This window comes from Procambarus clarkii, chromosome 14 (assembly GCF_040958095.1).
Source record: "Procambarus clarkii isolate CNS0578487 chromosome 14, FALCON_Pclarkii_2.0, whole genome shotgun sequence".
Lineage (NCBI taxonomy): Eukaryota > Metazoa > Arthropoda > Malacostraca > Decapoda > Cambaridae > Procambarus > Procambarus clarkii.
The window spans coordinates 38,413,994-38,438,993 of NC_091163.1; the positions used below are offsets into that span (position 1 = coordinate 38,413,994).

At 40.7% G+C, this 25,000-nt stretch overlaps 2 protein-coding genes across 13 annotated transcripts in view; both read right to left on the reverse strand.

Moving 5' to 3' along the window:
• mtd (TLD domain-containing protein mustard) overlaps positions 1-25,000 on the reverse strand; it is a 228,667-nt gene that overhangs the window by 35,582 nt on the left and 168,085 nt on the right. The window lies entirely within an intron of this gene.
• Positions 13,792-18,418, reverse strand: LOC123770645 (uncharacterized protein PF3D7_1120000). 2 transcript variants are annotated; one of them, XM_045762699.2, is made up of 2 exons: positions 18,097-18,418; positions 13,792-17,956 (listed from the first exon to the last, which is right to left on the reverse strand). In XM_045762699.2, the coding sequence occupies exon 2, from the start codon at positions 17,898-17,900 to the stop codon at positions 17,082-17,084; it is 819 nt and encodes a 272-aa protein (XP_045618655.1). In that variant the 5' UTR covers positions 17,901-17,956; positions 18,097-18,418; the 3' UTR covers positions 13,792-17,081. The 2 variants fall into 2 exon arrangements, with proteins under 2 accessions (XP_045618655.1, XP_045618645.1); XM_045762689.2 differs by having other exon boundaries at positions 18,053-18,418.

A 25,000-nucleotide genomic window follows, 5' to 3' on the forward strand; every position in this document is an offset into this window, starting at 1 on the left:
TCCTAGAGAACGACTTGCTCTACCGCAGATATAGACCCAGTAAACTGAAGGAGGAGGACGATTGGGCCAACACCGAACAACTTGTGATTCCCACCAGCCTGCGGCCCACTATTCTACACCTGGCCCATGGAGCATTCTCCCACTACGGCTTCAACAAGACTTACCATGGGATTCGCCAAGACTACTACTGGCCAGGTATGGTAAATAACGTCAAACAGTACGTAAAACAGTGTCATACATGTCAGATGGCAGGCAAACCGAACGTCTCCATTCCCAGAGCACCACTGATTCCCATACAGGTGCCTGCGGAACCTTTCCACAGACTCATAATAGACTGTGTTGGTCCTTTACCTCGGACCAGTTCAGGTAACGCCTACATCCTAACCATCCTGTGTCCTACCACCAGATTTCCCATAGCAGTTCCAGTGAAGAACATCACGGCTGCTACGGTTATCAAACATCTACTGAAGATCTTCACTCAATACGGATTTCCCAGGGAGATTCAAAGTGACTGTGGCACCAACTTCACCAGTGATCTCTTCAAAAGGACACTGGAGGAGTTCAACATCAAACAGGTATTGTCCAGCCCCTATCATCCTGCTTCACAGGGTTCTCTTGAACGTAGTCATCAGACCATCAAAGCACTCTTGAAAAAGTTTTGTAGTGAAACCTCAAAGGATTGGGATAAGCAGATTGACCTAATAATGTGTATTTTCAGAAGTCTCCCCAATGAGTCCCTAGGAGTATCTCCTTATGAGATGCTCTACGGCCGTAAGTGCCGTACTCCCCTTAAGGCTTTCAAAGACTCTCTCAGAGATGCCACCTTCAGTGAGCATCAGAATGTGCCCCAGTTTCTTCAAAACCTTCAACACATTCTAGAGAGAGTCCACCGCTTTGCCCATGATAATCTATTGACAGCCCAGGTGAGAATGAAGACTCATTACGACCAGACCAGCAAAGTAAGAAAATTCAAGCCGGGAGACTTCGTCCTTGCCTATTTTCCTATCCCAGGTTCACCTTTACAAAACAAATTTTCAGGACCCTACTGCGTCAAAGAGTGCAGGAATAATAATAATTATGTGATAGAGACTCCAGATAGGCGGCGGAAGACCCAGCTGTGCCACGTCAACCTCCTGAAGCAATATAATGGTACTCCTCCCACTGTCTTGATTAACTATTCCACATTCACAGAACCCTACATCCACAGTGAGACCTTCCCAGCTTCTCCTCCCGAAAGCACTGACAAGGAGTCAGCGCTTTCTAATTCCGAAATCCTTAATGATCTTCCCAAATACTTTCAGGATAATCATAGTGCACCTCTCGTCAAGATCTTCAGAGAACATCAAGAGTTGTTCCGAGATGATCCCCAAGAGTGTAATGTTACCCAGCACGACATCCAACTGCTCCCCGACACCAGGCCGATTCGTCAACCCTTCTACTGAATCAGCCCGAGCAAGAAGGAAGTCATGCGTGCTGAGGTGCAATACCTCTTGGATCATGGACTGGCTACACCTTGTGAGTCCCCCTGGGCCTCACCCTGTATCTTGGTGCCCAAACCCCAAGGTAAGGTGCGGTTGTGCACTGACTATCGTAAACTGAACTCTGTCACTGTCAAGGATGCTTACCCCTTGCCAAGGATAGATGACATCCTTGATGCCATTGGTAGTGCCCAGTACTTGTCCCAAGTGGACTTGCTTAAGGGGTACTATCAAGTGTGTCTAACGGAGCGCGCTAAAGAGATATCTGCCTTCATCACTCCTTTTGGACTTTTCAGATATGAACGCCTTCCTTTCGGACTATGTAATGCCCCGGCCACCTTTCAAAGAGCTGTCAACCGTGTCATCCAGGGCTTGGATAACACATACGCCTACCTGGACGATATCGTCGTAGCCTCCAACTCCTGGAGTGCACATCTGCTCCAGCTGCGACGTCTGTTCTCCAAGCTCCTGACAGCCGGCCTCACCATCAACCTGGGCAAGTCCACTTTCGCGAAAGGTAAAGTGCGTTATCTGGGTCATGTTATTGGGAGTGGCAGCATAGCTCCGTTAGACTCGCACACTCAAGCCATCCTACAGTATCCACAGCCTACCACCAGGAAGCAGCTCCTGCGCTTCCTTGGTCTTGCCTCTTACTACCGTAGGTTTGTGAGGAATTTCAGTACAGTCGCCACACCTCTAATTCTATTAACCAGTCCCAAGCAACGGTATAATTGGACCATGCAGCAAACCGTTGCTTTCGAACAACTCAAATTCCTCCTCTGTTCTAACCCCATTCTCGCCTCTCCAGATATCACCAAGCCTTTCGTCCTTCATGTCGACGCCAGTGGTACCGGCGTTGGTGGTGTCCTGATGCAACAACGAGGCGAGGAGGTTCTACCTGTCAGCTACTACAGCTACAAACTGAAACCACACCAGAGGAACTACAGCACTATTGAAAAGGAGCTACTATCCATCGTCCTGAACCTCCAACACTTCGCTCCGTACCTACAAGGCGCCAGGTCTACCACCATCTTCTCAGACCACAACCCTCTCCGCTTCCTACATCAAGCCCAATTCACCAACCAGCGTCTTCTACGATGGGCTCTGTATTTACAAGACTTCAACCTGGAGATCCGCTATATCAAGGGTTCTGACAACACCATAGCCGATGCCCTCTCCAGAGTTTATGAAGTAGAAGCGACTCCATCCATTACTCCACCACATAACGACGTACTTCTTCCAGAACCGCAGGCTTCGGGGGAGAGTTGTGACGATAATCTCCTTCAAGAGATTGAGCCTGCTCTTCCCTCCAAAATTACGTCTTCACAATTATGTAAAAAGACTATGGAAGAAATGTCCGACAACGACAACAACACCAGCACCAGCAAGGCTTGCCAGGGTGAGCAGAAACGTATGCATCCAGCCACCTGTTCGAACTCCAACCACCAAACTACCCGTTGATCGCTACGGCTCCGCTGATTGGTCGCCGGTCTGGCTGCACCTGCACTCGCCCCCAATACTACCTGATGTCTGGGGTCACCCCAACATCAGTCCTCAGAATGTTCCGTGCTTTCGTAGCCAGCACTCCTCCCAGCTAGACGTTAGCGTGTACTGAGAGAGGTGGTGGCTTTAAGCCAATATTCCAGCACCTCCCACTTAACTTTTGTTGCACTTCTTGTTATTTTGCCTTAACGTAACTTTTCATTGTGTCATCTAATTATTCTTATTATTTTGATTGATTTTATTATACATATTTGTTTGTCCATATTTTCATGTTTTGATTTATTTAACGTAATTAAAATTTCATTGTTAAAGTTTTACTTGTGTTTTGTGTGTCTTCTCCTTACCTTACCACAGACGAAGTTCCAGTTTTTCTATTTTTTTTTTTTATAACTATGTGACGAGGCCATACCCCTAGCCTTAAACAGCCGAACACCAACGCGTTACCGTCACAATATATATATATATATATATATATATATATATATATATACGCCTAGGGTTCATAAGGGCTGTCAAGTGACATACCTTGTGAAACTGCAAGCAAGAGTTGTTATCTTACCTCAGCTTATTTTTTTCTATTATTTATATATACCTGTACAAGAGTTTTTACATTCTTGTACAGCCACTAGCACCCATAGCATTTTGGGAAAGTCCTTAATCCTAATTTTCCCCACAATACGACCCACCAAATTGTTTAACAACAGATACCCATTCACTGCTGGGTGAACAGAGACTACAATTAAGGCTTGGCACCAAATAAGTCCACCCCGGCCAGGATACGAACCCAGGCCAAAGCGCTCGTGAAATGACAGGCGAGTGTGTTACCACTTCGCCACGGGGACTGCAATCCTGCTTCTACTCATTTATATTTTCATTTTGCCCGAAACGCATTGCGTAATAGTGGCTTTAGGCATTGTATGTACTAGCTCTATCTATATATCAATCCATTAATGTAACATCACTTGTATGTATGTACCTTACCTGAATAAACATATTTATTTATTATTTATTTATTTATTTCATGAGAATGTACTCTGAAACTATCATAAAGGAAACTATCATAAAGGAACAATCATTACCTGCTGAAACTGTAAACTCATTTGTGAAAATGGTTGGTAATAGAACAAAAGGAACATGAATGGATGGAAGCATAAAAAGATGATAATCAAGAATGGTCCAAGTGCGGACAATACCTAGGAGCAATCTTGATTCAACATCAAACTAGTGCAAGTCTTTGATACTGAGCCCACTGGAGATTTACCTGATTTACTTGAGGGCCACTAATGCTAGTTGCCTCGATGAGGACAGGAAGCTGACGGCTTGTCGAAGGTAACCCCCACCCCCCCATTTGCCTTGATACTTTCCATGTGGATTTTAAACCAGCAGGGTTTTAGCATTTGCAGCTTCGGTGGGTAGGCAGTTCTATGGATTTATAACCCTGTGGGTGAAAAAGCATCTCCTGTTCTCAGTCTGACATTGTGGCTTGTTGAGCATGACACTGTTGCTCCTTGCTTGTGTTACATTGTGGCTTGTTGAGCTTGACACTGTTGTTCCTTGTTTGTGTTACATTGTGGCTTGTTGAGCTTGTCACTGTTGTTCCTTGTTTGTGTTACATTATGGCTTGTTGAGCTTGTCACTGTTGTTCCTTGTTTGTGTAACATTGTGGCTTGTTGAGTTTGTCACTGTTGTTCCTTGTTTGTGTAACATTGTGGCTTGTTGAGTTTGTCACTGTTGTCCCTTGTTTGTGTTACATTGTGGCTTGTTGAGCTTGACACTGTTGCTCCTTGCTTGTGTTACATTGTGGCTTGTTGAGCTTGACACTGTTGTTCCTTGTTTGTGTTACATTATGGCTTGTTGAGCTTGTCACTGTTGTTCCTTGTTTGTGTTACATTATGGCTTGTTGAGCTTGTCACTGTTGTTCCTTGTTTGTGTAACATTGTGGCTTGTTGAGTTTGTCACTGTTGTTCCTTGTTTGTGTAACATTGTGGCTTGTTGAGTTTGTCACTGTTGTCCCTTGTTTGTGTTACATTGTGGCTTGTTGAGCTTGTCACTGTTGTTCCTTGTTTGTGTAACATTGTGGCTTGTTGAGTTTGTCACTGTTGTTCCTTGTTTGTGTTACATTGTGGCTTGTTGAGCTTGTCACTGTTGTTCCTTGTTTGTGTAACACTGTGGCTTGTTGAGCTTGTCACTGTTGTTCCTTGTTTGTGTAACATTGTGGCTTGTTGAGTTTGTCACTGTTGTTCCTTGTTTGTGTTACATTGTGGCTTGTTGAGCTTGTCACTGTTGTTCCTTGTTTGTGTAACATTGTGGCTTGTTGAGCTTGTAACTGTTGTTCCTTGTTTGTGTTACATTGTGGCTTGTTGAGCTTGTCACTGTTGTTCCTTGTTTGTGTTACATTGTGGCTTGTTGAGCTTGTCACTGTTGTTCCGTGTTTGTGTTACATTGTGGCTTGTTGAGCTTGTCACTGATGTTCCTTGTTTGTGTAACATTGTGGCTTGTTGAGTTTGTCACTGTTGTTCCTTGTTTGTGTTACATTGTGGCTTGTTGAGCTTGTCACTGTTGTTCCTTGTTTGTGTAACATTGTGGCTTGTTGAGCTTGTCACTGTTGTTCCTTGTTTGTGTAACATTGTGGCTTGTTGAGTTTGTCACTGTTGTTCCTTGTTTGTGTTACATTGTGGCTTGTTGAGCTTGTCACTGTTGTTCCTTGTTTGTGTAACATTGTGGCTTGTTGAGCTTGTAACTGTTGTTCCTTGTTTGTGTTACATTGTGGCTTGTTGAGCTTGTCACTGTTGTTCCTTGTTTGTGTTACATTGTGGCTTGTTGAGCTTGTCACTGTTGTTCCGTGTTTGTGTTACATTGTGGCTTGTTGAGCTTGTCACTGATGTTCCTTGTTTGTGTTACACTGTGGCTTGTTGAGCTTGACACTGTTGTTCCTTGTTTGTGTTACATTGTGGCTTGTTGAGCTTGTCACTGTTGTTCCTTGTTTGTGTTACATTGTGGCTTGTTAAGCTTGACACCGTTGTTCCTTGTTTGTGTTACATTGTGGCTTGTTGAGCTTGACACTGTTGTTCCTTGTTTGTGTTACATTGTGTCTTGTTGAGCTTGACACTGTTGTTCCTTGTTTGTGTTACATTGTGGCTTGTTGAGCTTGTCACCATTGCTCCTTGTTTGTGTTACATTGTGGCTTGTTAAGCTTGACACCGTTGTTCCTTGTTTGTGTTACATTGTGGCTTGTTGAGCTTGACACCGTTTCTCCTTGTTAGTGTTACATCTGACCTTTTGAAGAAATTGTCCGGATCAACATCCTCCAAATTGTTAAGAATTGTAAAAGTTTCAATGAGATCTGCCCTGTCATTCCTGGTTTGCAGTGGTTATCTCTGAGGCCCTCAATCATTCCTGATATGAGAGATGACTTAGCTCTGGAATGACTTTTGATGTCCAGTGGTGCACTTTCTCCAGAGCAGCTGTGTTGGTCTCCATGCTTGGATACAGTAATCCAAATGAGGGTGCACCAGAGATTTATACAATTGAATCACTACCTTCTTTTCCTTAGAGTCAAGGGTATGTGTGAATATTTCAAGGATTTGGTTAGCTTTTCTGGCTACTGTTCCAACTTGTTGTGCAGCTTGAGTGGTGGATTCCGACTCCATGGTCTCTTTCTTCATCAATCTGCTGTAATGTAATGGTATTGATTTGGTAGTTGTGGCCTGGGTTTGTAAAGTATCATTTACATGTACGTATTTGGGTGATTAGACACAATGAGTTTAGTAGTTTTTTTATATTTATTTAGTATAGTCTTGTTTACAGCAGTTAGTTTGTTGGCAATGTAGTGAAGTGTTGTAGTAACTGAGATGAAGCCTGGAGCAGGGCAGAGAGTTGAGTGAGGTCTAGGACAGAGAGCTCAGATGTGGTGTTAGTGTGTAGAGCGTGGTGCTCTGAATGCGAGACATACACAGAGCAATAAAGAGAGAGAGAGAGAATACAATATGCAGATACATAATACACAGAGTAATCACACTATCGTGATGCATCAATGAGAAAATCTGTCGGAGTTTCTCATAGGTTCAAACCCTCATCACGGCTCCTACGGATTTTATCATTGATGCATCATGATAGTGTGATTACGTTCTGTGTATTGAAAGAGGAATGTCAGAGGTAGAACATTCCTATATAATGGAGCCCGAGTGCATGTGGGGATTGTGTGAAACTGACATGGCTTCAGTTGAAGCCTCAGGAATCCTAGAGGGTGCAGTAGTACCCCCAGGTTGCAATCTTTTGACCATGTCGTGGTCTAGTTGCTAGAGCGTGTGCGTGGGAATACCCACCAAATAGGTTCGAACCCTCGTCATGGCTCCTAAGAATTTTCTCATTCATAAATCATGATAGTGTGATTATACTCTGTTTACTATAAACCCACCATTAATATCACTATAAACCACCATCAACATCACTGTAAACACTATCAGAACCCAACTATTAATACCACATAAACCCACCATTAATGCCACCATAAACATCACTATAAATCATTTACACCATCATAATCCACCATTAACACCATCATCCACCACTAACACCACCATAATCCACCATTAACACCACCATAATCCACCATTAACACCACCATCATCCACCATTAACACCACCATAATCCACCATTAATACCACCATAATCCACCATTAACACCACCGTAACCCACCATTAACACCACTATAATCCACCTTTAACACCACCATAATCCACCATTAACACCACCATAATCCACCATTAACACCACCATAATCCACCATTACCAACACCATAATCCACCATTAACACCACCATAATCCACCATTAACACCACCATAATCCACCTTTAACACCACCATAATCCACCATTAAGACCACCATAATCCACCTTTAACACCACCATAATCCACCATTAACACCACCATAATCCACCATTAACACCACCATAATCCACCATTAACACCACCATAATCCACCATTAATACCACCATAATCCACCATTAACACCACCATAATCCACCATTAACACCACCATAATCCACCTTTAACACCACCATAATCCACCATTAAGACCACCATAATCCACCATTAATACCACCATAATCCACCATTAAGACCACCATAATCCACCATTAAGAGGTTTGTCTGACCATGCAACATGTGGGATCATTGACATGACTCTCACTGGAGAGGATATCACCTGTCCACTGCGGGACCCCGGAGCATCTAGTTACAGGATCAGTGTGCTGATGACCTCAGAAAAGTTTGGTATGTCTGCGTTATCTCTTTAGATGACACAGTATACTGTATACTGTGTATGGTGTGTATATATATATATATATATGTCGTACCTAGTAGCCAGAACGCACTTCTCAGCCTACTATTCAAGGCCCGATTTGCTTAATAAGCCAAGTTTTCTTGAATTAATTGTTTTTTGACTACCTAACCTAACCTAACCTAACTTTTTCGGCTACCTAACCTAACCTAACCTATAAGGATAGGTTAGGCTAGGTTAGGTAGGGTTGGTTAGGTTCGGTCATATATCTACGTTAATTTTAATTACAATAAAAAATAATTGACCTCATACATAATGAATTGGGTAGCTTTATCATTTCAAAGGAAAAAAATTAGAGAAAATATATTAATTCAGGAAAACTTGGCTTATTAAGCAAATCGGGCCTTGCATAGTAGGCTGAGAAGTGCATTCTGGCTACTAGGTACGACATATATATATATATATATATATATATATATATATATATATATATATATATATATATATATATATATATATATATATATATATATATTATATATATATATATATATATATGTTTATTTATTTTATTATATATATATATATATGTATATATTATATATATATATATATATATATATATATATATGTATATATATATATATATGTATATATATATATTTTATTATATATATATATATGTGTTTATTATTTTATTATATATATATATATATATATATATATATATATATATATATATATATATATATATATATATATATATGTTTATTTTCGTGATATACACATATATATATATATATATATATATATATATATATATATATACATACATACATACATACATACATACATACATACATACATACAGTACATACATACATACATACATACATACATACATACATACATACATACATACATACATACATGCATACACACACACACAGGTCATGGATACAGTACTTTTGTTGTCCAAGATGTTTAGTTTAATTAGTTTATTTTTGAGTTCATATTCACCCTCTCCTTACCCGAGTTGAGTTCTCTGGTCCCATCTCTCAACAATCAGACGGTGCGTACGAAAGATGGCGGTGATTATGTTACAGTTATGTGATATATTTCAGAAACGGGACACCAGCTTTCTGAAAGCAATCTGCATTTTTTTACTGAGTTTGATACATACAGCATATTATCACCTCCGTCATGAACCCCCACACTCGTCACGTGGGCATTGGTGGGGTGGGAAAGTTACAATCACCTGTTCCACACTCATCAAGTGGCCATTGGTGGTGTGGAAAGGTTACAATCACCTACAATCAATATAATCAAGTTTTTGTGGGATGGATACAATAACTTGTTCCACACCCAACTAGTGGGTAGAGTGGGATGGATACAATTACTCGTCCAACACCCAACTAGTGGGTAGTGTGGGATGGATACAATTACTCATCCAACACCCAACTAGTGGGTAGTGTGGGATGGATACAATCACCTGTCCCACACCCAACTAGTGGGTGGTGTGGGATGGCTACAATCACTTGTCCCACACCCAACTAGTGGGTAGTGTGGGATGTATCCATCCCACACTACCCACTAGTTGGGTGTGGGACAGGTGGGATGGATACAATCACTTGTCCAACACCCAACTAGTGGGTAGTGTGGGATGGGTACAATCATCTTTTCCATGCCCATATTTAATAGACAAACTTGTAAATCTTGACTAAGGTTTTAGGTAGAATATCAATTTGAATGAAGTATTTAATAAGTTTTTAGTAGTATTGATCTTTAAATTATCATCTGCATGACCATCTACCACCATTTTAGTAGTATATAAAAGTAGTATTGATGATAGTTGTATTTTTAGTAGCATTGTTGATATAAAACCTTGCTACAATATACAGTACTTTTTCTCTTTACCTGATATGTTAGATTAAGGACTTTGCCCAAAATTTTATGCGTGTTAGTCACTTTACAAGAATGTAAAAATATCACTAATGTAATCTCACCAACCCATTGTACCTTCTTGTGAATATATTATTATTATTATAGTATCGATCTCTAAATTACCATCTACATGACCAATATACTAATCATTTTAGTAGTAGAGTGGTGCCTTCATTTACGAATTTAAATGAGACTGGTCGTAAGCCAAAAATTCGCAACCCGAAATGAATTTTCCCATAAAAATTAATGTAAATTGAATTTATCCGTTCTACACTCCTAAAAATGTTAAATTCAAAATACATTTCATCCATAATACACATACATATTTTGTATTACAGTATAGTATGTACAAGTTATAGCTTACCTTTATTGATGACTCTTGTTGGTGTATGGAAGACAGTGAGGGGGGGGGGAGGAAGAGAGGTGTTTGTGTTTGGAAGGTGTTTCCATTATAACATCGGGCAGTGATGACATTTCTGGGTACTCTCTCTTACGTTTTGCAGGCAATCCACTAGGACCTACTTGATACCTGCTTGATGGGGTTCTGGGAGTTCTTCTACTCCCCAAGCCCGGCCCGAGGCCAGGCTTGACTTGTGAGAGTTTAGTCTAACAGGCTGTGGCTTGGAGCAGCCCGCAGGCCTACATATCCACAACAGCCCGGTTGGTCTGGCAATTCTTGAAGAAAACTTCATTGGTTGTGGCTCCCTGCACGCTTACTAAGAATCTATCCGTGGACACTTGTTTTTCCCTACGTTTTAACACTTGTATGTAATGAGACATCACATTGTTTCACTATGAATGATCTCTTGTTTTTCCTCTATGGTCATCGTCACACGTGGTTTCTTAGGTTGAACCACTTTCTTTCTTAGGACCCATGGCATGATATATAATAATTTCTTTTATGTTCAAAAAACAAAAGAGCATAAAAAAATTAAATTCTTTTCAAAGAATTCATGTGGGATCGTTACTAAGCGGGTGGCACTGGTAAACTGAGGCGGGGTTGCCCTTGCCACCTGGAGCCACATGTTTGGTCGACCCATACACGTATCAACAAAGTCGCAAGTCGAGGCAAAGGTCGTAACCCAATTAGAATTTTCCGACGAAATTGTGGTTGTAACCCAAAAAACCTGTATCCCGAGGTTCCACTATACTGATCTCTAAATTACCATCTACATGACCATACACTACCTATTTTAGTAGTACAGTAGTGATCTCTAAATTACCATCTACATGACCATACACTAACCATTTTAGTAGTACAGTACAGTATTGACCTCTAAATTACCATCTACATGACCATACACTAACTATTTTAGTAGTACAGTACAGTATTGACCTCTAAATTACCATCTACATGACCATACACTAACCATTTTAGTAGTACAGTATTGATCTCTAAATTACCATCTACATGATCATACACTAACCATCCTTGTACAGAACTGTCAATAGACTTTGCATTTTTAGAAATTATATTTAATTTCCCTGAATATAATTTCTTTCACTTTTCAACATATACACTGTACACCCACAATAATGTGTGAGTAAATCAAAAAGAATTTATCACATGTTAAATCATGTGAAATTGTTTAGCCACAAAGGAAAATGAAACAAGAAATTTCTTAAGAACTCATGTAAATCAACACATCTTCAGAAGTATTCATAGACTTCTCAAGATGTGTTGATTAACATTGAAGTGCTTAAGTAATTTCTTGTTTCATTTTACCTTTGTGGTTATACAAATTCATCAAAAACAATAATAATAGTAATAATACTGTAATAATGACAGTAATAATAATAATACACAGCGAGTAATCACATTAACATGACGTATCAATGAGAAAATCCATATGAGCCATGATGAGGGCTCGAACTTATTTGCTGGATGTTCCCATGTCCACGACCATGTTGTGGCCAAGTTGACTAGGGATTGTGTGTGTGTGTGGGAACATCCACTGCATAGGTTCGAATCCTCATCACGGCTCCTACAGATTTTCTCAATAATAATGTACTGTATTTATAAAAGTAATTAATATACAGTACTTTAATTTAATATATTTAATATATATTGAATTGTATCCCATACACCCGATATAGAGATTAAGATGTGACCCACACACTAAACCAAAGAGTCATTGCATGACCTCAAAGTCTAGAAGAATGTAATTAATCTGCATATTAAATAAATTCTCTCTAACTGGTTCATCAAGAATCTGTTAATACAATACTAATATATAATATATAATGCTATGATAATATATGTATTATATATAATAATAATATATAATACAATAATGCTATGCGTATTAGTGGCTTTGCAATTAACGTATGTAAAAATACCACTATTATGTAATCTCACAAACCCATTGTACCTTCTTGTAAATAAATAAATGAATAAATACATCAAAGTTGCTGTGAGATTGGATATGATACGTTAAGGTTGCATAGGATTATTTTACCATTATCAGGGACAGGAAGTGTAATAGTGTGATCGAGAGATACCTAGACCAACTACTGTTAAGGTAGTGGTCCTTCCCTAGGTAGTTGCATCCTTCTCCAGGACGCAACCCACAAAAGTTAACTAACTCATAGGAATCTATTCCTGCAAGATCAATAGGGGCATCAGGTAAAAGGAAACATGCCCATCTGTTTCATACTATACACAAGATTAATACAATACACATTAACAGAACACTGGAGATGCCCTACCTGCTCTGTGAGTCTAGTCTGGAACACTTGAGAAAGTCTTCGAAATCTTGTTCACTTATTCTTGTTCAAAATACTGATCACAGCTTGTCAATTTCTATTCCTTCTATCCCTCATTAGTCTTTGGCATTTAAATTTTATATATGGAAATTTTGCTCCGGAAACATATTTGATATTACAATTGTTTTCTAATTATGCTGTATATATACTTATTATACTCTATATAAGTATATATATATCTTGACTGGCTTGTTAAGTGCTATTCATTTCAGTCTTATGTATGCAGTGGATGTGTTCATGAATAACAAATTAAAACAAAAATTACATGTTATGTTACACACAGAGATCACAATAACGTGATGTTTACATGTTATGTTTATTAAATGTGTATGAATGTCTGTTCGAGATTGCAGGCCATTGCTAGCTTCACCCAATTTTTAGCAGTAATTGTTGTTGGGTACATGCCCAACATGGTCAGGGCATGGTAGGCATAAGTGAAATTAGTGCCACTTGAAATGGTTTTAAAGCTACCCCACAACAAATTTTGCAATATTATTAACTAGACTTGGAATTATTAAGCCCCTGACCCCCCCATCCTCACCACATGTAATTACCTAAGTGTAGTTACAGGATGAGAACCATGCTTGAAGAGTTCCGTCTTCCCAGTACTCTTTGTCATATAACGCTTTAAAAATACTGACGGTTTTGGCCTCCACTGCCTTCTCACTGAACCTGTTCCAACCGTTTACCACTTTGTTTGCAAAAGTGCTAATCTTTTTTTCATTCTAATGTTTTTTCAGTACCTTTGTTTCCTTAGTTTGACTCTATGACCTCTTGTTCTTGAGGATGTAGGATTCAAGAATTCTTCCTTGAAATTTTGTTGATTCTTGTTACTATTTTGGATGTTGTGATCGTATCACCTATTTTTCTTCTATCTTCTAGCATTGGTGTATTTAACACCCTTAGCTTCTCCTCATAGTGCCTATATTTCAGTCCCAGAAGCAATTTATTTGCATGTCTTTGCACCTTTCCAGTTTACTGATGTACTTCTTGAGATATGGGCACCATCCAACAGCTACATATACCTATTTTAGTCTCATGAAGGTCATGAACAATTTCTTTAATATTTCACCATCCATATATTTAATTATGATTCTGAAGTTGGATAGTGTAGCATAGACACCTCGCACAATGTTCTTTATGTGGTCCTCAGATAAGAGTTTTCTATCCAGGACCACCCCTAGATCTCTTGCTTTATCAGAGTTCTTTAACTCTTAAGCTGCACATGGCGTATATATACGACAGGACCCGATGGTACAGGTACCATAAGTTAAATTTCTCAAACTTGCTCTAACGCTTTCAAATTTTTTGTGCATAATCTATTAGGCAAACACTCCAATTTTATCTAAATGATCACCAATGTAATTTGAAAAACAAGAAAATTAAAAATAATTCTAAAATTTAATATTGAAAATTTCAGATTTTCAGATCAGCTGCAAAAATATTAAATATCACCAATTTTTCATTGTTATTATGCTTTCATAATAGTATATGACCGTCCAGATAAATGCAGTCAACCCAGCCATCTCTTTCCTGTAAAATATCTGTGACTCTATCATAAAAACTAAGTAGATTTGTTACACAGGCTTTTCCTGCTCAAAAGCCATACTATCTGTCTGTTTATTAATATATAATTTTTCTCCAAGTGTTCTACCCATTTTGTTTTAATTATTTTTCTATTATTTTGAATACTGTGCCAGTCAATCAGGTTTATAATTGAGAGAGTCTTCTCTTTACCAATTTTGAAGATTGGAACCATGTTTTCCTCTGTCCAAATATCTGCCAAAACACAAAGATGCCTGAAAAATCAATTGAAGTGAAGTTCTCAGCTCAATTGCTCATTCTCTCAGAGCCCAAGGTGATACTCCATCTAGGTTAACTACTGTGGTCTTACTTAGCTCCTTGAGCATTTTTCCACTTTGTCTCAAGACACCTCTATGCATTCTATGTAATTCTCTGAAATTTGTGTTGTGTTTGGTTTTCTGAAAACTTCATTTTCTACAAACCACTTTGGAACTGTTTATTTAGTGCTTTACACATTTCTTTTTCATTTCCCTGTCAATCTGTTCTCCATTTTCAACCTCTGGATTTTATCGTTTACCTGTAATTTGCTTTTAATAAATTTACAGAATACTTACTGTAGGTCTGAATTTGTGTACATTTGTCTGCTATCGCTTCTCAAAGTTTCTTTCTGCCTCTCTCCTCACTGCTGTGTATTTTTTTCCTGCTTATTTGTATTGCTAGTACATTTGAGGATTAAGCCTCTTCCTATATTGAACCCATTTTTCTTGTCTTTTGTTTCTCTGGCCCTAACACCAATTCTTTTAAACTAATCCTGCTTTCTAGTTCTGCATCTCTGTTTTGGTGTAACTTTTTTCTTCCTACAACATATATCTCACAAAACTTGACATACATCTCATTTACTTCCTTGCCTAATGACAAATCTCTCCAATCAAATTCATTGAGAAACTTTGTTAAGTTCCACAAAGTGTCCTCTCCTTGTTGTCTTGAGGTTATCTTGAGATGATTTTGGGGCTTTTAGTGTCCCCGCGGCCCGGTCCTCGACCAGGCCTCCACCCCCCAGGAAGCAGCCCGTGACAGCTGACTAATACCCAGGTACCTATTTTACTGCTAGGTAACAGGGGCATAGGGTGAAAGAAACTCTGCCCATTGTTTCTCGCCGGTGCCTGGGATCAAACCCAGGACCACAGGATCACAAGTCCAGCGTGCTGTCCGCTTGGCCGACCGGCTCCTGAAGTCAGGTTTTTCAACTGTTTCATTTTCCCCATTCTCTTCTAGATTATATCACATTGCATATATTATTTCCAAGAGGACATGCTCGATGATGACCAAACCACACATCAGAAGATGGAGAAATGTCGTCGTTCCTCCATCTTCTGATGTGTGTTTTTGTCGTAGTAAATATATTTTGTCAGTAATATACTTTCTCCAAACTCTCATTAGCTTATGTACAGGCAATGAAATGGGTTTGTTAATTCTACTTAGTCCACTACAGTAATTACAAATTCATACCTCTTCCCTAACTACAGTTAACACTCCTTCCCTACCTGCTAGAGGATGATGAGGTATCGACTGATTATACAATACAGTATAAGCAATTTGTAAGTGAATAATCTTCAGTGTAATTTCAAGAGTGGTTCAGTACAGACACTTGAGATATACTGCACATATTCAACATTCACCAAGAAGAATGTAACACACAACATGTCCAGATCCAACTGACTCCAAGACGCTTTAGCCTTGACACAGAGAAGACAGCCAGTCTCCGGCTGCATCGAGCTTTCGCGCTCTCGTCCCGCATCGAGCTTTCACGCTCTCGTCCCGCATTGAGCTTTCACACTCTCGTCCCGCATCGAGCTTTCACGCTCTGGTCCCGCATCGAGCTCCTTGACTCCACCCACATTCAGAGTACCATGCTCTACAACCCTCACCCCACATCCAAGCTCTCTATCCCCGGCCACACTCAGCTATCTACCCTACTCCAGGCTTCGTCTTGACTCTTACGACACTTCACTACACTGCCAACAAACCTTCTGCTATAACCAAGACTACTAAATAAATATAAAAAGACACTAAACTCTGTGTATCTAATCAACCAAATACGTACACATAATCGTACATAGCTAAACATAATATGGTCATCATATCTTCAGCCACGTTATTGTGACTAATCGTCGACATGGTCGATCTGACCCAAGGGAGAAAGGTACTGGATGTCATGTATCTCCTATTCTTTCCTGGTGAACATCAAATCCAGCATGGAAGGAACATTCTCTTCTCTCATTTTGGTATCTAATTACCAGTGTAGTTACAGGATGAGAGCCACGCTCGTGGTGTCCCGTCTTCCCAGCACTCTTTGTCATATAACGCTTTGTGTATTGTAGGCCTTGCAGACTATTACAGGCAAAGAATAATAGAATATTTGTTAATTTTGTAGGCCATCAGTAGTTAATGTTTTACAATAAAGAAAGAAAAAATGTAATTAAAGTAAACATAATAATAATAATAATTGCGTCCAGTTAATATGATATTGCAAAATTCATCATGAGGGTAGCTTTTTTATATAGATAATGATTAATTTTTCTCATTCTAATTGCTGGCGTTCAAAAAATTCAATGGCTCGCCTTACTTGATCATCGTACTTTTGAAGAACTGTGACTACCTGACGCCACTTTTGTAAATCATTTTTAATCACAGAACCTTGCAAATCCCTTGCCATTTTTCCAAGATTTGTCTCTGAATCAATAAGAAGAATCCCCTCCACAAGAGATTCGATCATTTTTAAGAATTCTCTGTCCATTGATGGAGATTCACCAGGAAACTTGAAATGTAAATCTTCGTTCTTTATTTTTCCATAATGATCTTTGACTTCCTCAGAGTTATGCAGGCATTCTTGCCTATTTGCTTTCTTTGCTTCTTTTATGCCATCTTTGTCTTCATCAGAGTTGTGTGGGCTCCCTTGCTCATTCCCTTTCTTCCCTTCTTCTTTACCAACTTTCACTTCTTCAGAGTTGTGCAGGCTCCCTTGCTCATTCCCTTTCTTCCCTTCTTCTTTACCAACTTTCACTTCTTCAGAGTTGTGTGGGCTCCTTGGCTCATTCCCTTTCTTCCCTTCATCTTTACAAACTTTCACTCCTTCAGAGTTGTGAGAGCTACATTGTGCCGTTGTCATCTTGAACGTGTCTTCACTCACTTTGACTTCCTCAGAGCAGTATGGGCTCTGCTGCCTGATCCTTGATTTCTTCACTTCCAAGTGAAATCTAAGTCTTTGAGCAAGGTCAGTTAGTGCTGAGAGATGCGTGTTAGCATGGCATAGCTTGCGACTGACTTCTTGCAGCCGATGTTCGTGCTTGTCTACCTCCACTTTCAAAGGATCACAAATCCGAATTATTTTCTCACTCATTGCCTCAACTGGTGCTAGTTCAAAATGTTGTAATTTTGTTCAATATGTTTTTTTATCTGTAATTAAATTTTGTTGCATTAATTTTTATTGCTGTTATATTTTTTATTATTGTTATATTTAACGACGATTAAGGAACTTTTATTTCTGATTACTAATCTGACTGAATATATATAAATTGTCGATCACAATTATATACATCAGTGAAAGCCAGGAGACACTGTTATGTCAAGTCTTGCCACACAACACTATTCTCACACAGGATGCTATTATCTCTAACCTCCAGAATAAACGTAAACATGAGACACTGCACGTTTACAAACCAATGTAAAATTGGAATTAAAACAAAGAATTAAACCCTTATGTGATTATAAAGACTTTGTTTAACTTAAATGTTACTAAAATGTGAGAATTTTTAAGCAGTCAAATTAAAACGCTAAAGTCATCTATTACAGCTAAATATGATTTGATGGCACGAGGGCAATAATGTAAGGAAAACCCAGACAAGCATATAACAGGATATGACAAGAGTGGTATAATGAGTACAGGCTGGTATAATGAGTACAGGCTGGTGTAATGAGTACAGGCTGATATAATGAGTACTGGCTGGTATAATGAGTACAGGCTGGTATAATGAGTACAGGCTGGTGTAATGAGTACAGGCTGATATAATGAGTACTGGCTGGTATAATGAGTACTGGCTGGTGTAATGAGTACAGGCTGATATAATGAGTACAGGCTGGTGTAATGAGTACAGGCTGATATAATGAGTACTGGCTGGTATAATGAGTACAGGCTGGTGTAATGAGTACAGGCTGATATAATGAGTACTGGCTGGTATAATGAGTACTGGCTGGTGTAATGAGTACAGGCTGGTATAATGAGTACAGGCTGGTGTAATGAGTACAGGCTGATATAATGAGTACTGGCTGGTATAATGAGTACTGGCTGGTGTAATGAGTACAGGCTGATATAATGAGTACTGGCTGGTATAATGAGTACTGGCTGGTGTAATGAGTACAGGCTGATATAATGAGTACTGGCTGGTATAATGAGTACTGGCTGGTGTAATGAGTACAGGCTGATATAATGAGTACTGGCTGGTATAATGAGTACTGGCTGGTGTAATGAGTACAGGCTGGTGTAATGAGTACAGGCTGGTGTAATGAGTACAGGCTGGTGTAATGAGTACAGGCTGGTGTAATGAGTACTAGCTGATAAAATGAGTACAGGCTGGTGTAATGAGTACTAGCTGATATAATGAGTACTGGCTGGTATAATGAGTACAGGCTGGTATAATGAGTACAGGCTGATATAATGAGTACTGGCTGGTATAATGAGTACTGGCTGGTGTAATGAGTACAGGCTGATATAATGAGTACTGGCTGGTATAATGAGTACTGGCTGGTGTAATGAGTACAGGCTGGTATAATGAGTACTGGCTGGTATAATGAGTACTGGCTGGTGTAATGAGTACAGGCTGATATAATGAGTACTGGCTGGTATAATGAGTACTGGCTGGTGTAATGAGTACAGGCTGGTGTAATGAGTACAGGCTGGTGTAATGAGTACAGGCTGGTGTAATGAGTACAGGCTGGTGTAATGAGTACTAGCTGATATAATGAGTACAGGCTGGTGTAATGAGTACTAGCTGATATAATGAGTACAGGCTGGTGTAATGAGTACTAGCTGGTGTAATGAGTACTGTCTGGTATAATGAGTACAGGCTGGTGTAATGAGTACTAGCTGATATAATGAGTACAGGCTGATATAATGAGTACTGGCTGGTATAATGAGTACAGGCTGGTGTAATAAGTACAGGCTGATATAATGAGTACTGGCTGGTATAATGAGTACTGGCTGGTGTAATGAGTACAGGCTGGTGTAATGAGTTCAGGCTGGTGTAATGAGTACAGGCTGGTGTAATGAGTACAGGCTGGTGTAATGAGTACTAGCTGATATAATGAGTACAGGCTGGTGTAATGAGTACTAGCTGATATAATGAGTACAGGCTGGTGTAATGAGTACTAGCTGGTGTAATGAGTACAGGCTGATATAATGAGTACTGGCTGGTGTAATGAGTACTGGCTGGTGTAATGAGTACAGGCTGGTGTAATGAGTACAGGCTGGTGTAATGAGTACAGGCTGGTGTAATGAGTACAGGCTGGTGTAATGAGTACTAGCTGATATAATGAGTACAGGCTGGTGTAATGAGTACTAGCTGATATAATGAGTACAGGCTGGTGTAATGAGTACTAGCTGGTGTAATGAGTACTGTCTGGTATAATGAGTACAGGCTGGTGTAATGAGTACTAGCTGATATAATGAGTACAGGCTGATATAATGAGTACTGGCTGGTATAATGAGTACAGGCTGGTGTAATAAGTACAGGCTGATATAATGAGTACTGGCTGGTATAATGAGTACTGGCTGGTGTAATGAGTACAGGCTGGTGTAATGAGTTCAGGCTGGTGTAATGAGTACAGGCTGGTGTAATGAGTACAGGCTGGTGTAATGAGTACTAGCTGATATAATGAGTACAGGCTGGTGTAATGAGTACTAGCTGATATAATGAGTACAGGCTGGTGTAATGAGTACTAGCTGGTGTAATGAGTACTGTCTGGTATAATGAGTACAGGCTGGTGTAATGAGTACAGGCTGGTGTAATGAGTACTAGCTGATATAAGGAGTACAGGCTGGTGTAATGAGTACAGGCTGGTGTAATGAGTACAGGCTGGTGTAATGAGTACAGGCTGGTGTAATGAGTACAGGCTGGTGTAATGAGTACAGGCTGGTGTAATGAGTACAGACTGGTGTAATGAGTACAGGCTGGTGTAATGAGTACAGACTGGTGTGATAAGTACAGGCTGGTGTAATGAGTACAGACTGGTGTAATGAGTACAGGCTGGTGTAATGAGTACTGGCTGGTGTAATGAGTACAGGCTGGTGTAATGAGTACAGACTGGTGTAATGAGTACAGGCTGGTGTAATGAGTACAGACTGGTGTAATGAGTACAGACTGGTGTAATGAGTACTGGCTGGTGTGATGAGTACAGGCTGGTGTAATGAGTACAGGCTGGTATAATGAGTACAGGCTGGTGTAATGAGTACAGACTGGTGTAATGAGTACAGGATGGTGTAATGAGTACAGACTGGTGTAATGAGTACAGGCTGGTGTAATGAGTACTGGCTGGTGTAATGAGTACAGGCTGGTGTAATGAGTACTGGCTGGTGTAATGAGTACAGGCTAGTGTGTAATGAGTACAGGCTGGTATAATGAGTACAGACTGGTGTAATGAGTACAGACTGGTGTAATGAGTACTGGCTGGTGTAATGAGTACAGGCTGGTATAATGAGTACAGACTGGTGTAATGAGTACTGGCTGGTGTGATGAGTACAGGCTGGTGTAATGAGTACAGGCTGGTGTAATGAGTACAGGCTGGTGTGATGAGTATAGACTGGTGTAATGAGTACTGGCTGGTGTAATGAGTACAGGCTGGTGTAATGAGTACATGCTGGTGTAATGAGTACAGGCTGGTATAATGAGTACAGACTGGTGTAATGAGTACAGGCTGGTGTGATGAGTACAGGCTGGTGTAATGAGTACAGACTGGTATAATGAGTACAGACTGGTGTAATGAGTACTGGCTGGTGTGATGAGTACAGGCTGGTGTAATGAGTACAGGCTGGTATAATGAGTACAGACTGGTGTAATGAGTACAGGCTGGTGTGATGAGTGCAGGCTGGTATAATGAGTACAGACTGGTGTAATGAGAACAGGCTGGTATAATGAGTACAGGCTGGTGTAATGAGTACAGGCTGGTATAATGAGTACAGACTGGTGTAATGAGTAACAGGCTGGTGTGATGAGTACAGGCTGGTGTAATGAGTAAAGACTGGTGTAATGAGTTCAGGTTGGTGTAATGAGTACAGGCTGGTGTAATGAGTACAGGCTGGTGTAATGAGTACTGGCTGGTGTAATGAGTACTGGCTGGTGTAATGAGTACAGGCTGGTGTAATGAGTACAGGCTGGTGTAATGAGTACAGGCTATTGTAATGAGTACTGGCTGGTGTAATGAGTACAGGCTGGTGTAATGAGTACAGGCTGGTGTAATGAGTACAGACTGGTGTAATGAGTACTGGCTGGTGTAATGAGTACAGGCTGGTGTAATGAGTACAGGCTGGTGTAATGAGTACAGACTGGTGTAATGAGTACAGGCTGGTGTAATGAGTACAGACTGGTGTAATGAGTACTGGCTGGTGTAATGAGTACAGGCTGGTGTAATGAGTACAAGCTGGTGTGATGAGTACAGGCTGGTGTAATGAGTACAGGCTGGTGTAATGAGTACAGGCTGGTGTAATGAGTACAGGCTGGTGTGATGAGTACAGGCTGGTGTAATGAGTACAGGCTGGTGTAATGATTACTGGCTGGTGTAATGAGTACAGGCTGGTGTGTAATGAGTACAGGCTGGTGTGTAATGAGTACAGGCTGGTGTAATGAGTACAGGCTGGTGTAATGAGTACAGGCTGGTGTAATGAGTACTGGCTGGTGTGATGAGTACTGGCTGGTGTGATGAGTACAGGCTGGTGTGTAATGAGTACAGGCTGGTGTAATGAGTACAGGCTGGTGTAATTAGTACTGGCTGGTGTAATGAGTACAGGCTGGTGTAATGAGTACTGGCAGGTGTAATGAGTACAGGCTGGTGTAATGAGAACAGGCTGGTATAATGAGTACAGGCTGGTATAATGAGTACAGGCTGGTATAATGAGTACAGACTGGTGTAATGAGAACAAGCTGGTATAATGAGTACAGGCTGGTATAATGAGAACAGGCTGGTATAATGAGTACAGACTGGTGTAATGAGTACAGGCTGGTGTAATGAGAACAGGCTGGTATAATGAGTACAGACTGGTGTAATGAGTACAGGCTGGTTATGAGAACAGGCTGGTATAATGAGTACAGACTGGTGTAATGAGTACAGGCTGGTGTAATGAGTACAGGCTGGTGGAGTACAGGCTGGTGGAGTACAGGCTGGTGTAATGAGTACAGGCTGGTGTAATGAGTACAGGCTGGTGGAGTACAGGCTGGTGGAGTACAGGCTGGTGGAGTACAGGCTGGTGTAATGAGTACAGGCTGGTGTAATGAGTACAGGCTGGTGGAGTACAGGCTGGTGTAATGAGTACAGGCTGGTGTAATGAGTACAGGCTGGTGGAGTACAGGCTGGTGTAATGAGTACAGGCTGGTGGAGTACAGGCTGGTGTAATGAGTACAGGCTGGTGGAGTACAGGCTGGTGTAATGAGTACAGGCTGGTGGAGTACAGGCTGGTGTAATGAGTACAGGCTGGTGGAGTACAGGCTGGTGTAATGAGTACAGGCTGGTGGAGTACAGGCTGGTGTAATGAGTACTGGCTGGTGTAATGAGTACTGGCTGGTGTAATGAGTACTGGCTGGTGTAATGAGTACAGGCTGGTGTAATGAGTACAGGCTGGTGTAATGAGTACAGGCTGGTGTAATGAGTACAGGCTGGTGTAATGAGTACAGGCTGGTGTAATGAGAACAGGCTGGTGTAATGAGTACAGGCTGGTGTAATGAGTACAGGCTGGTGGAGTACAGGCTGGTGTAATGAGTACAGGCTGGTGGAGTACAGGCTGGTGGAGTACAGGCTGGTGTAATGAGTACAGGCTGGTGTAATGAGTACAGGCTGGTGGAGTACAGGCTGGTGTAATGAGTACAGGCTGGTGGAGTACAGGCTGGTGTAATGAGTACAGGCTGGTGGAGTACAGGCTGGTGTAATGAGTACAGGCTGGTGGAGTACAGGCTGGTGTAATGAGTACAGGCTGGTGGAGTACAGGCTGGTGTAATGAGTACAGGGACTGAGCTTTTCACAGTGGTCACCCAGATTTCACTCTATTTCACCCTCCATTCTGTTTGTTAGCAAATTAAAGATACATCTTCCTCTTTTGTTTGTACTGTAATTCCCTTTGTGCACATTTTGTGTGCAATAACACCATGATTACAATAGTCAGACATTTACATGAAATCTGTGTACAGGTGCATTACCGTGCCATTCTGCTTGTCTTCCACCCACGTAGAGCTAAAGCTACAAGAATCATCCAGGACCCACCCATATAAAGCTAAAGCTTAAAAAAACAGTTTGGGGCCCCACCCATGTAGAGGCGCTCATTGTATTTTCGTCCGAGGTGCGGCCGGTGCAGCCGAGGACCACACTCCATGAGCATGTCAATGTGGCCCTTCGTCCTGCTTACACACTCACAATCGTTGTTACATGGCCCAGTGGATATTATATGTTAGTTAATATAGAAGAAATTGTCGCAGGTGTTTGGTATTCCATTCCTTCTCAGTGACAGGCAAGCTACAACCACCCCCAACCATTAATCGCTCTCTTTGCCTCTCCTGGATTTCATGTGATTTTTGTAGCTTTATCTCTATATGGGTGGGCCCTAAATGTTTCTTGAAGCTTTAGCTCTATATGGGTGGGCCCCTGGATGATTCTTATAGCTGTAGCTTTATATGGGTAGGTGCTAAATGTTCCTTGAAGCTTTAGCTCTATATGGGTGGGCCCCAGATGATACTTATAGGTTTAGCCTTATATGGGCAGGTGCTAAATGTTCCTTGAAGCTTTAGCTCTATATGGGTGGGCCCCATACGATTCTTGTAGCTTTAACTCTATATGGTATTTGATGTCTATATCTATTTGCTGTCATGCCTGCAAACCAGGCATGACAGGGCAGATCTCATCGAAACCTTTAACCCTTTAACTGCGCGGCCTCCAAATATGACAACCCCTCGCCCCCCCTCCCCAGTGCGCAGGAAATAAGATCTCTGGAAAAAATTCTTTTCTGTTTTTAAAGTGCCAAAAACCCTTCCCTGAGTAAGGGTATAGTAACAGAAGGTCGAAATTGTAAGTACTTTAGCTGCTATGGGGTCCGTAAGTTCGTGCGTTACGTTATCATTCCCTGGTCGCCCGTGGCATATGCCCCCGGGGCCAGTAGGGCGCTCGGGGCAGGATGCGTGGGTTGCCGCGAATATATTTTTGTTCATTTTCTGCGCACAGTTCCAAATACATTTTATATGCTTTTAC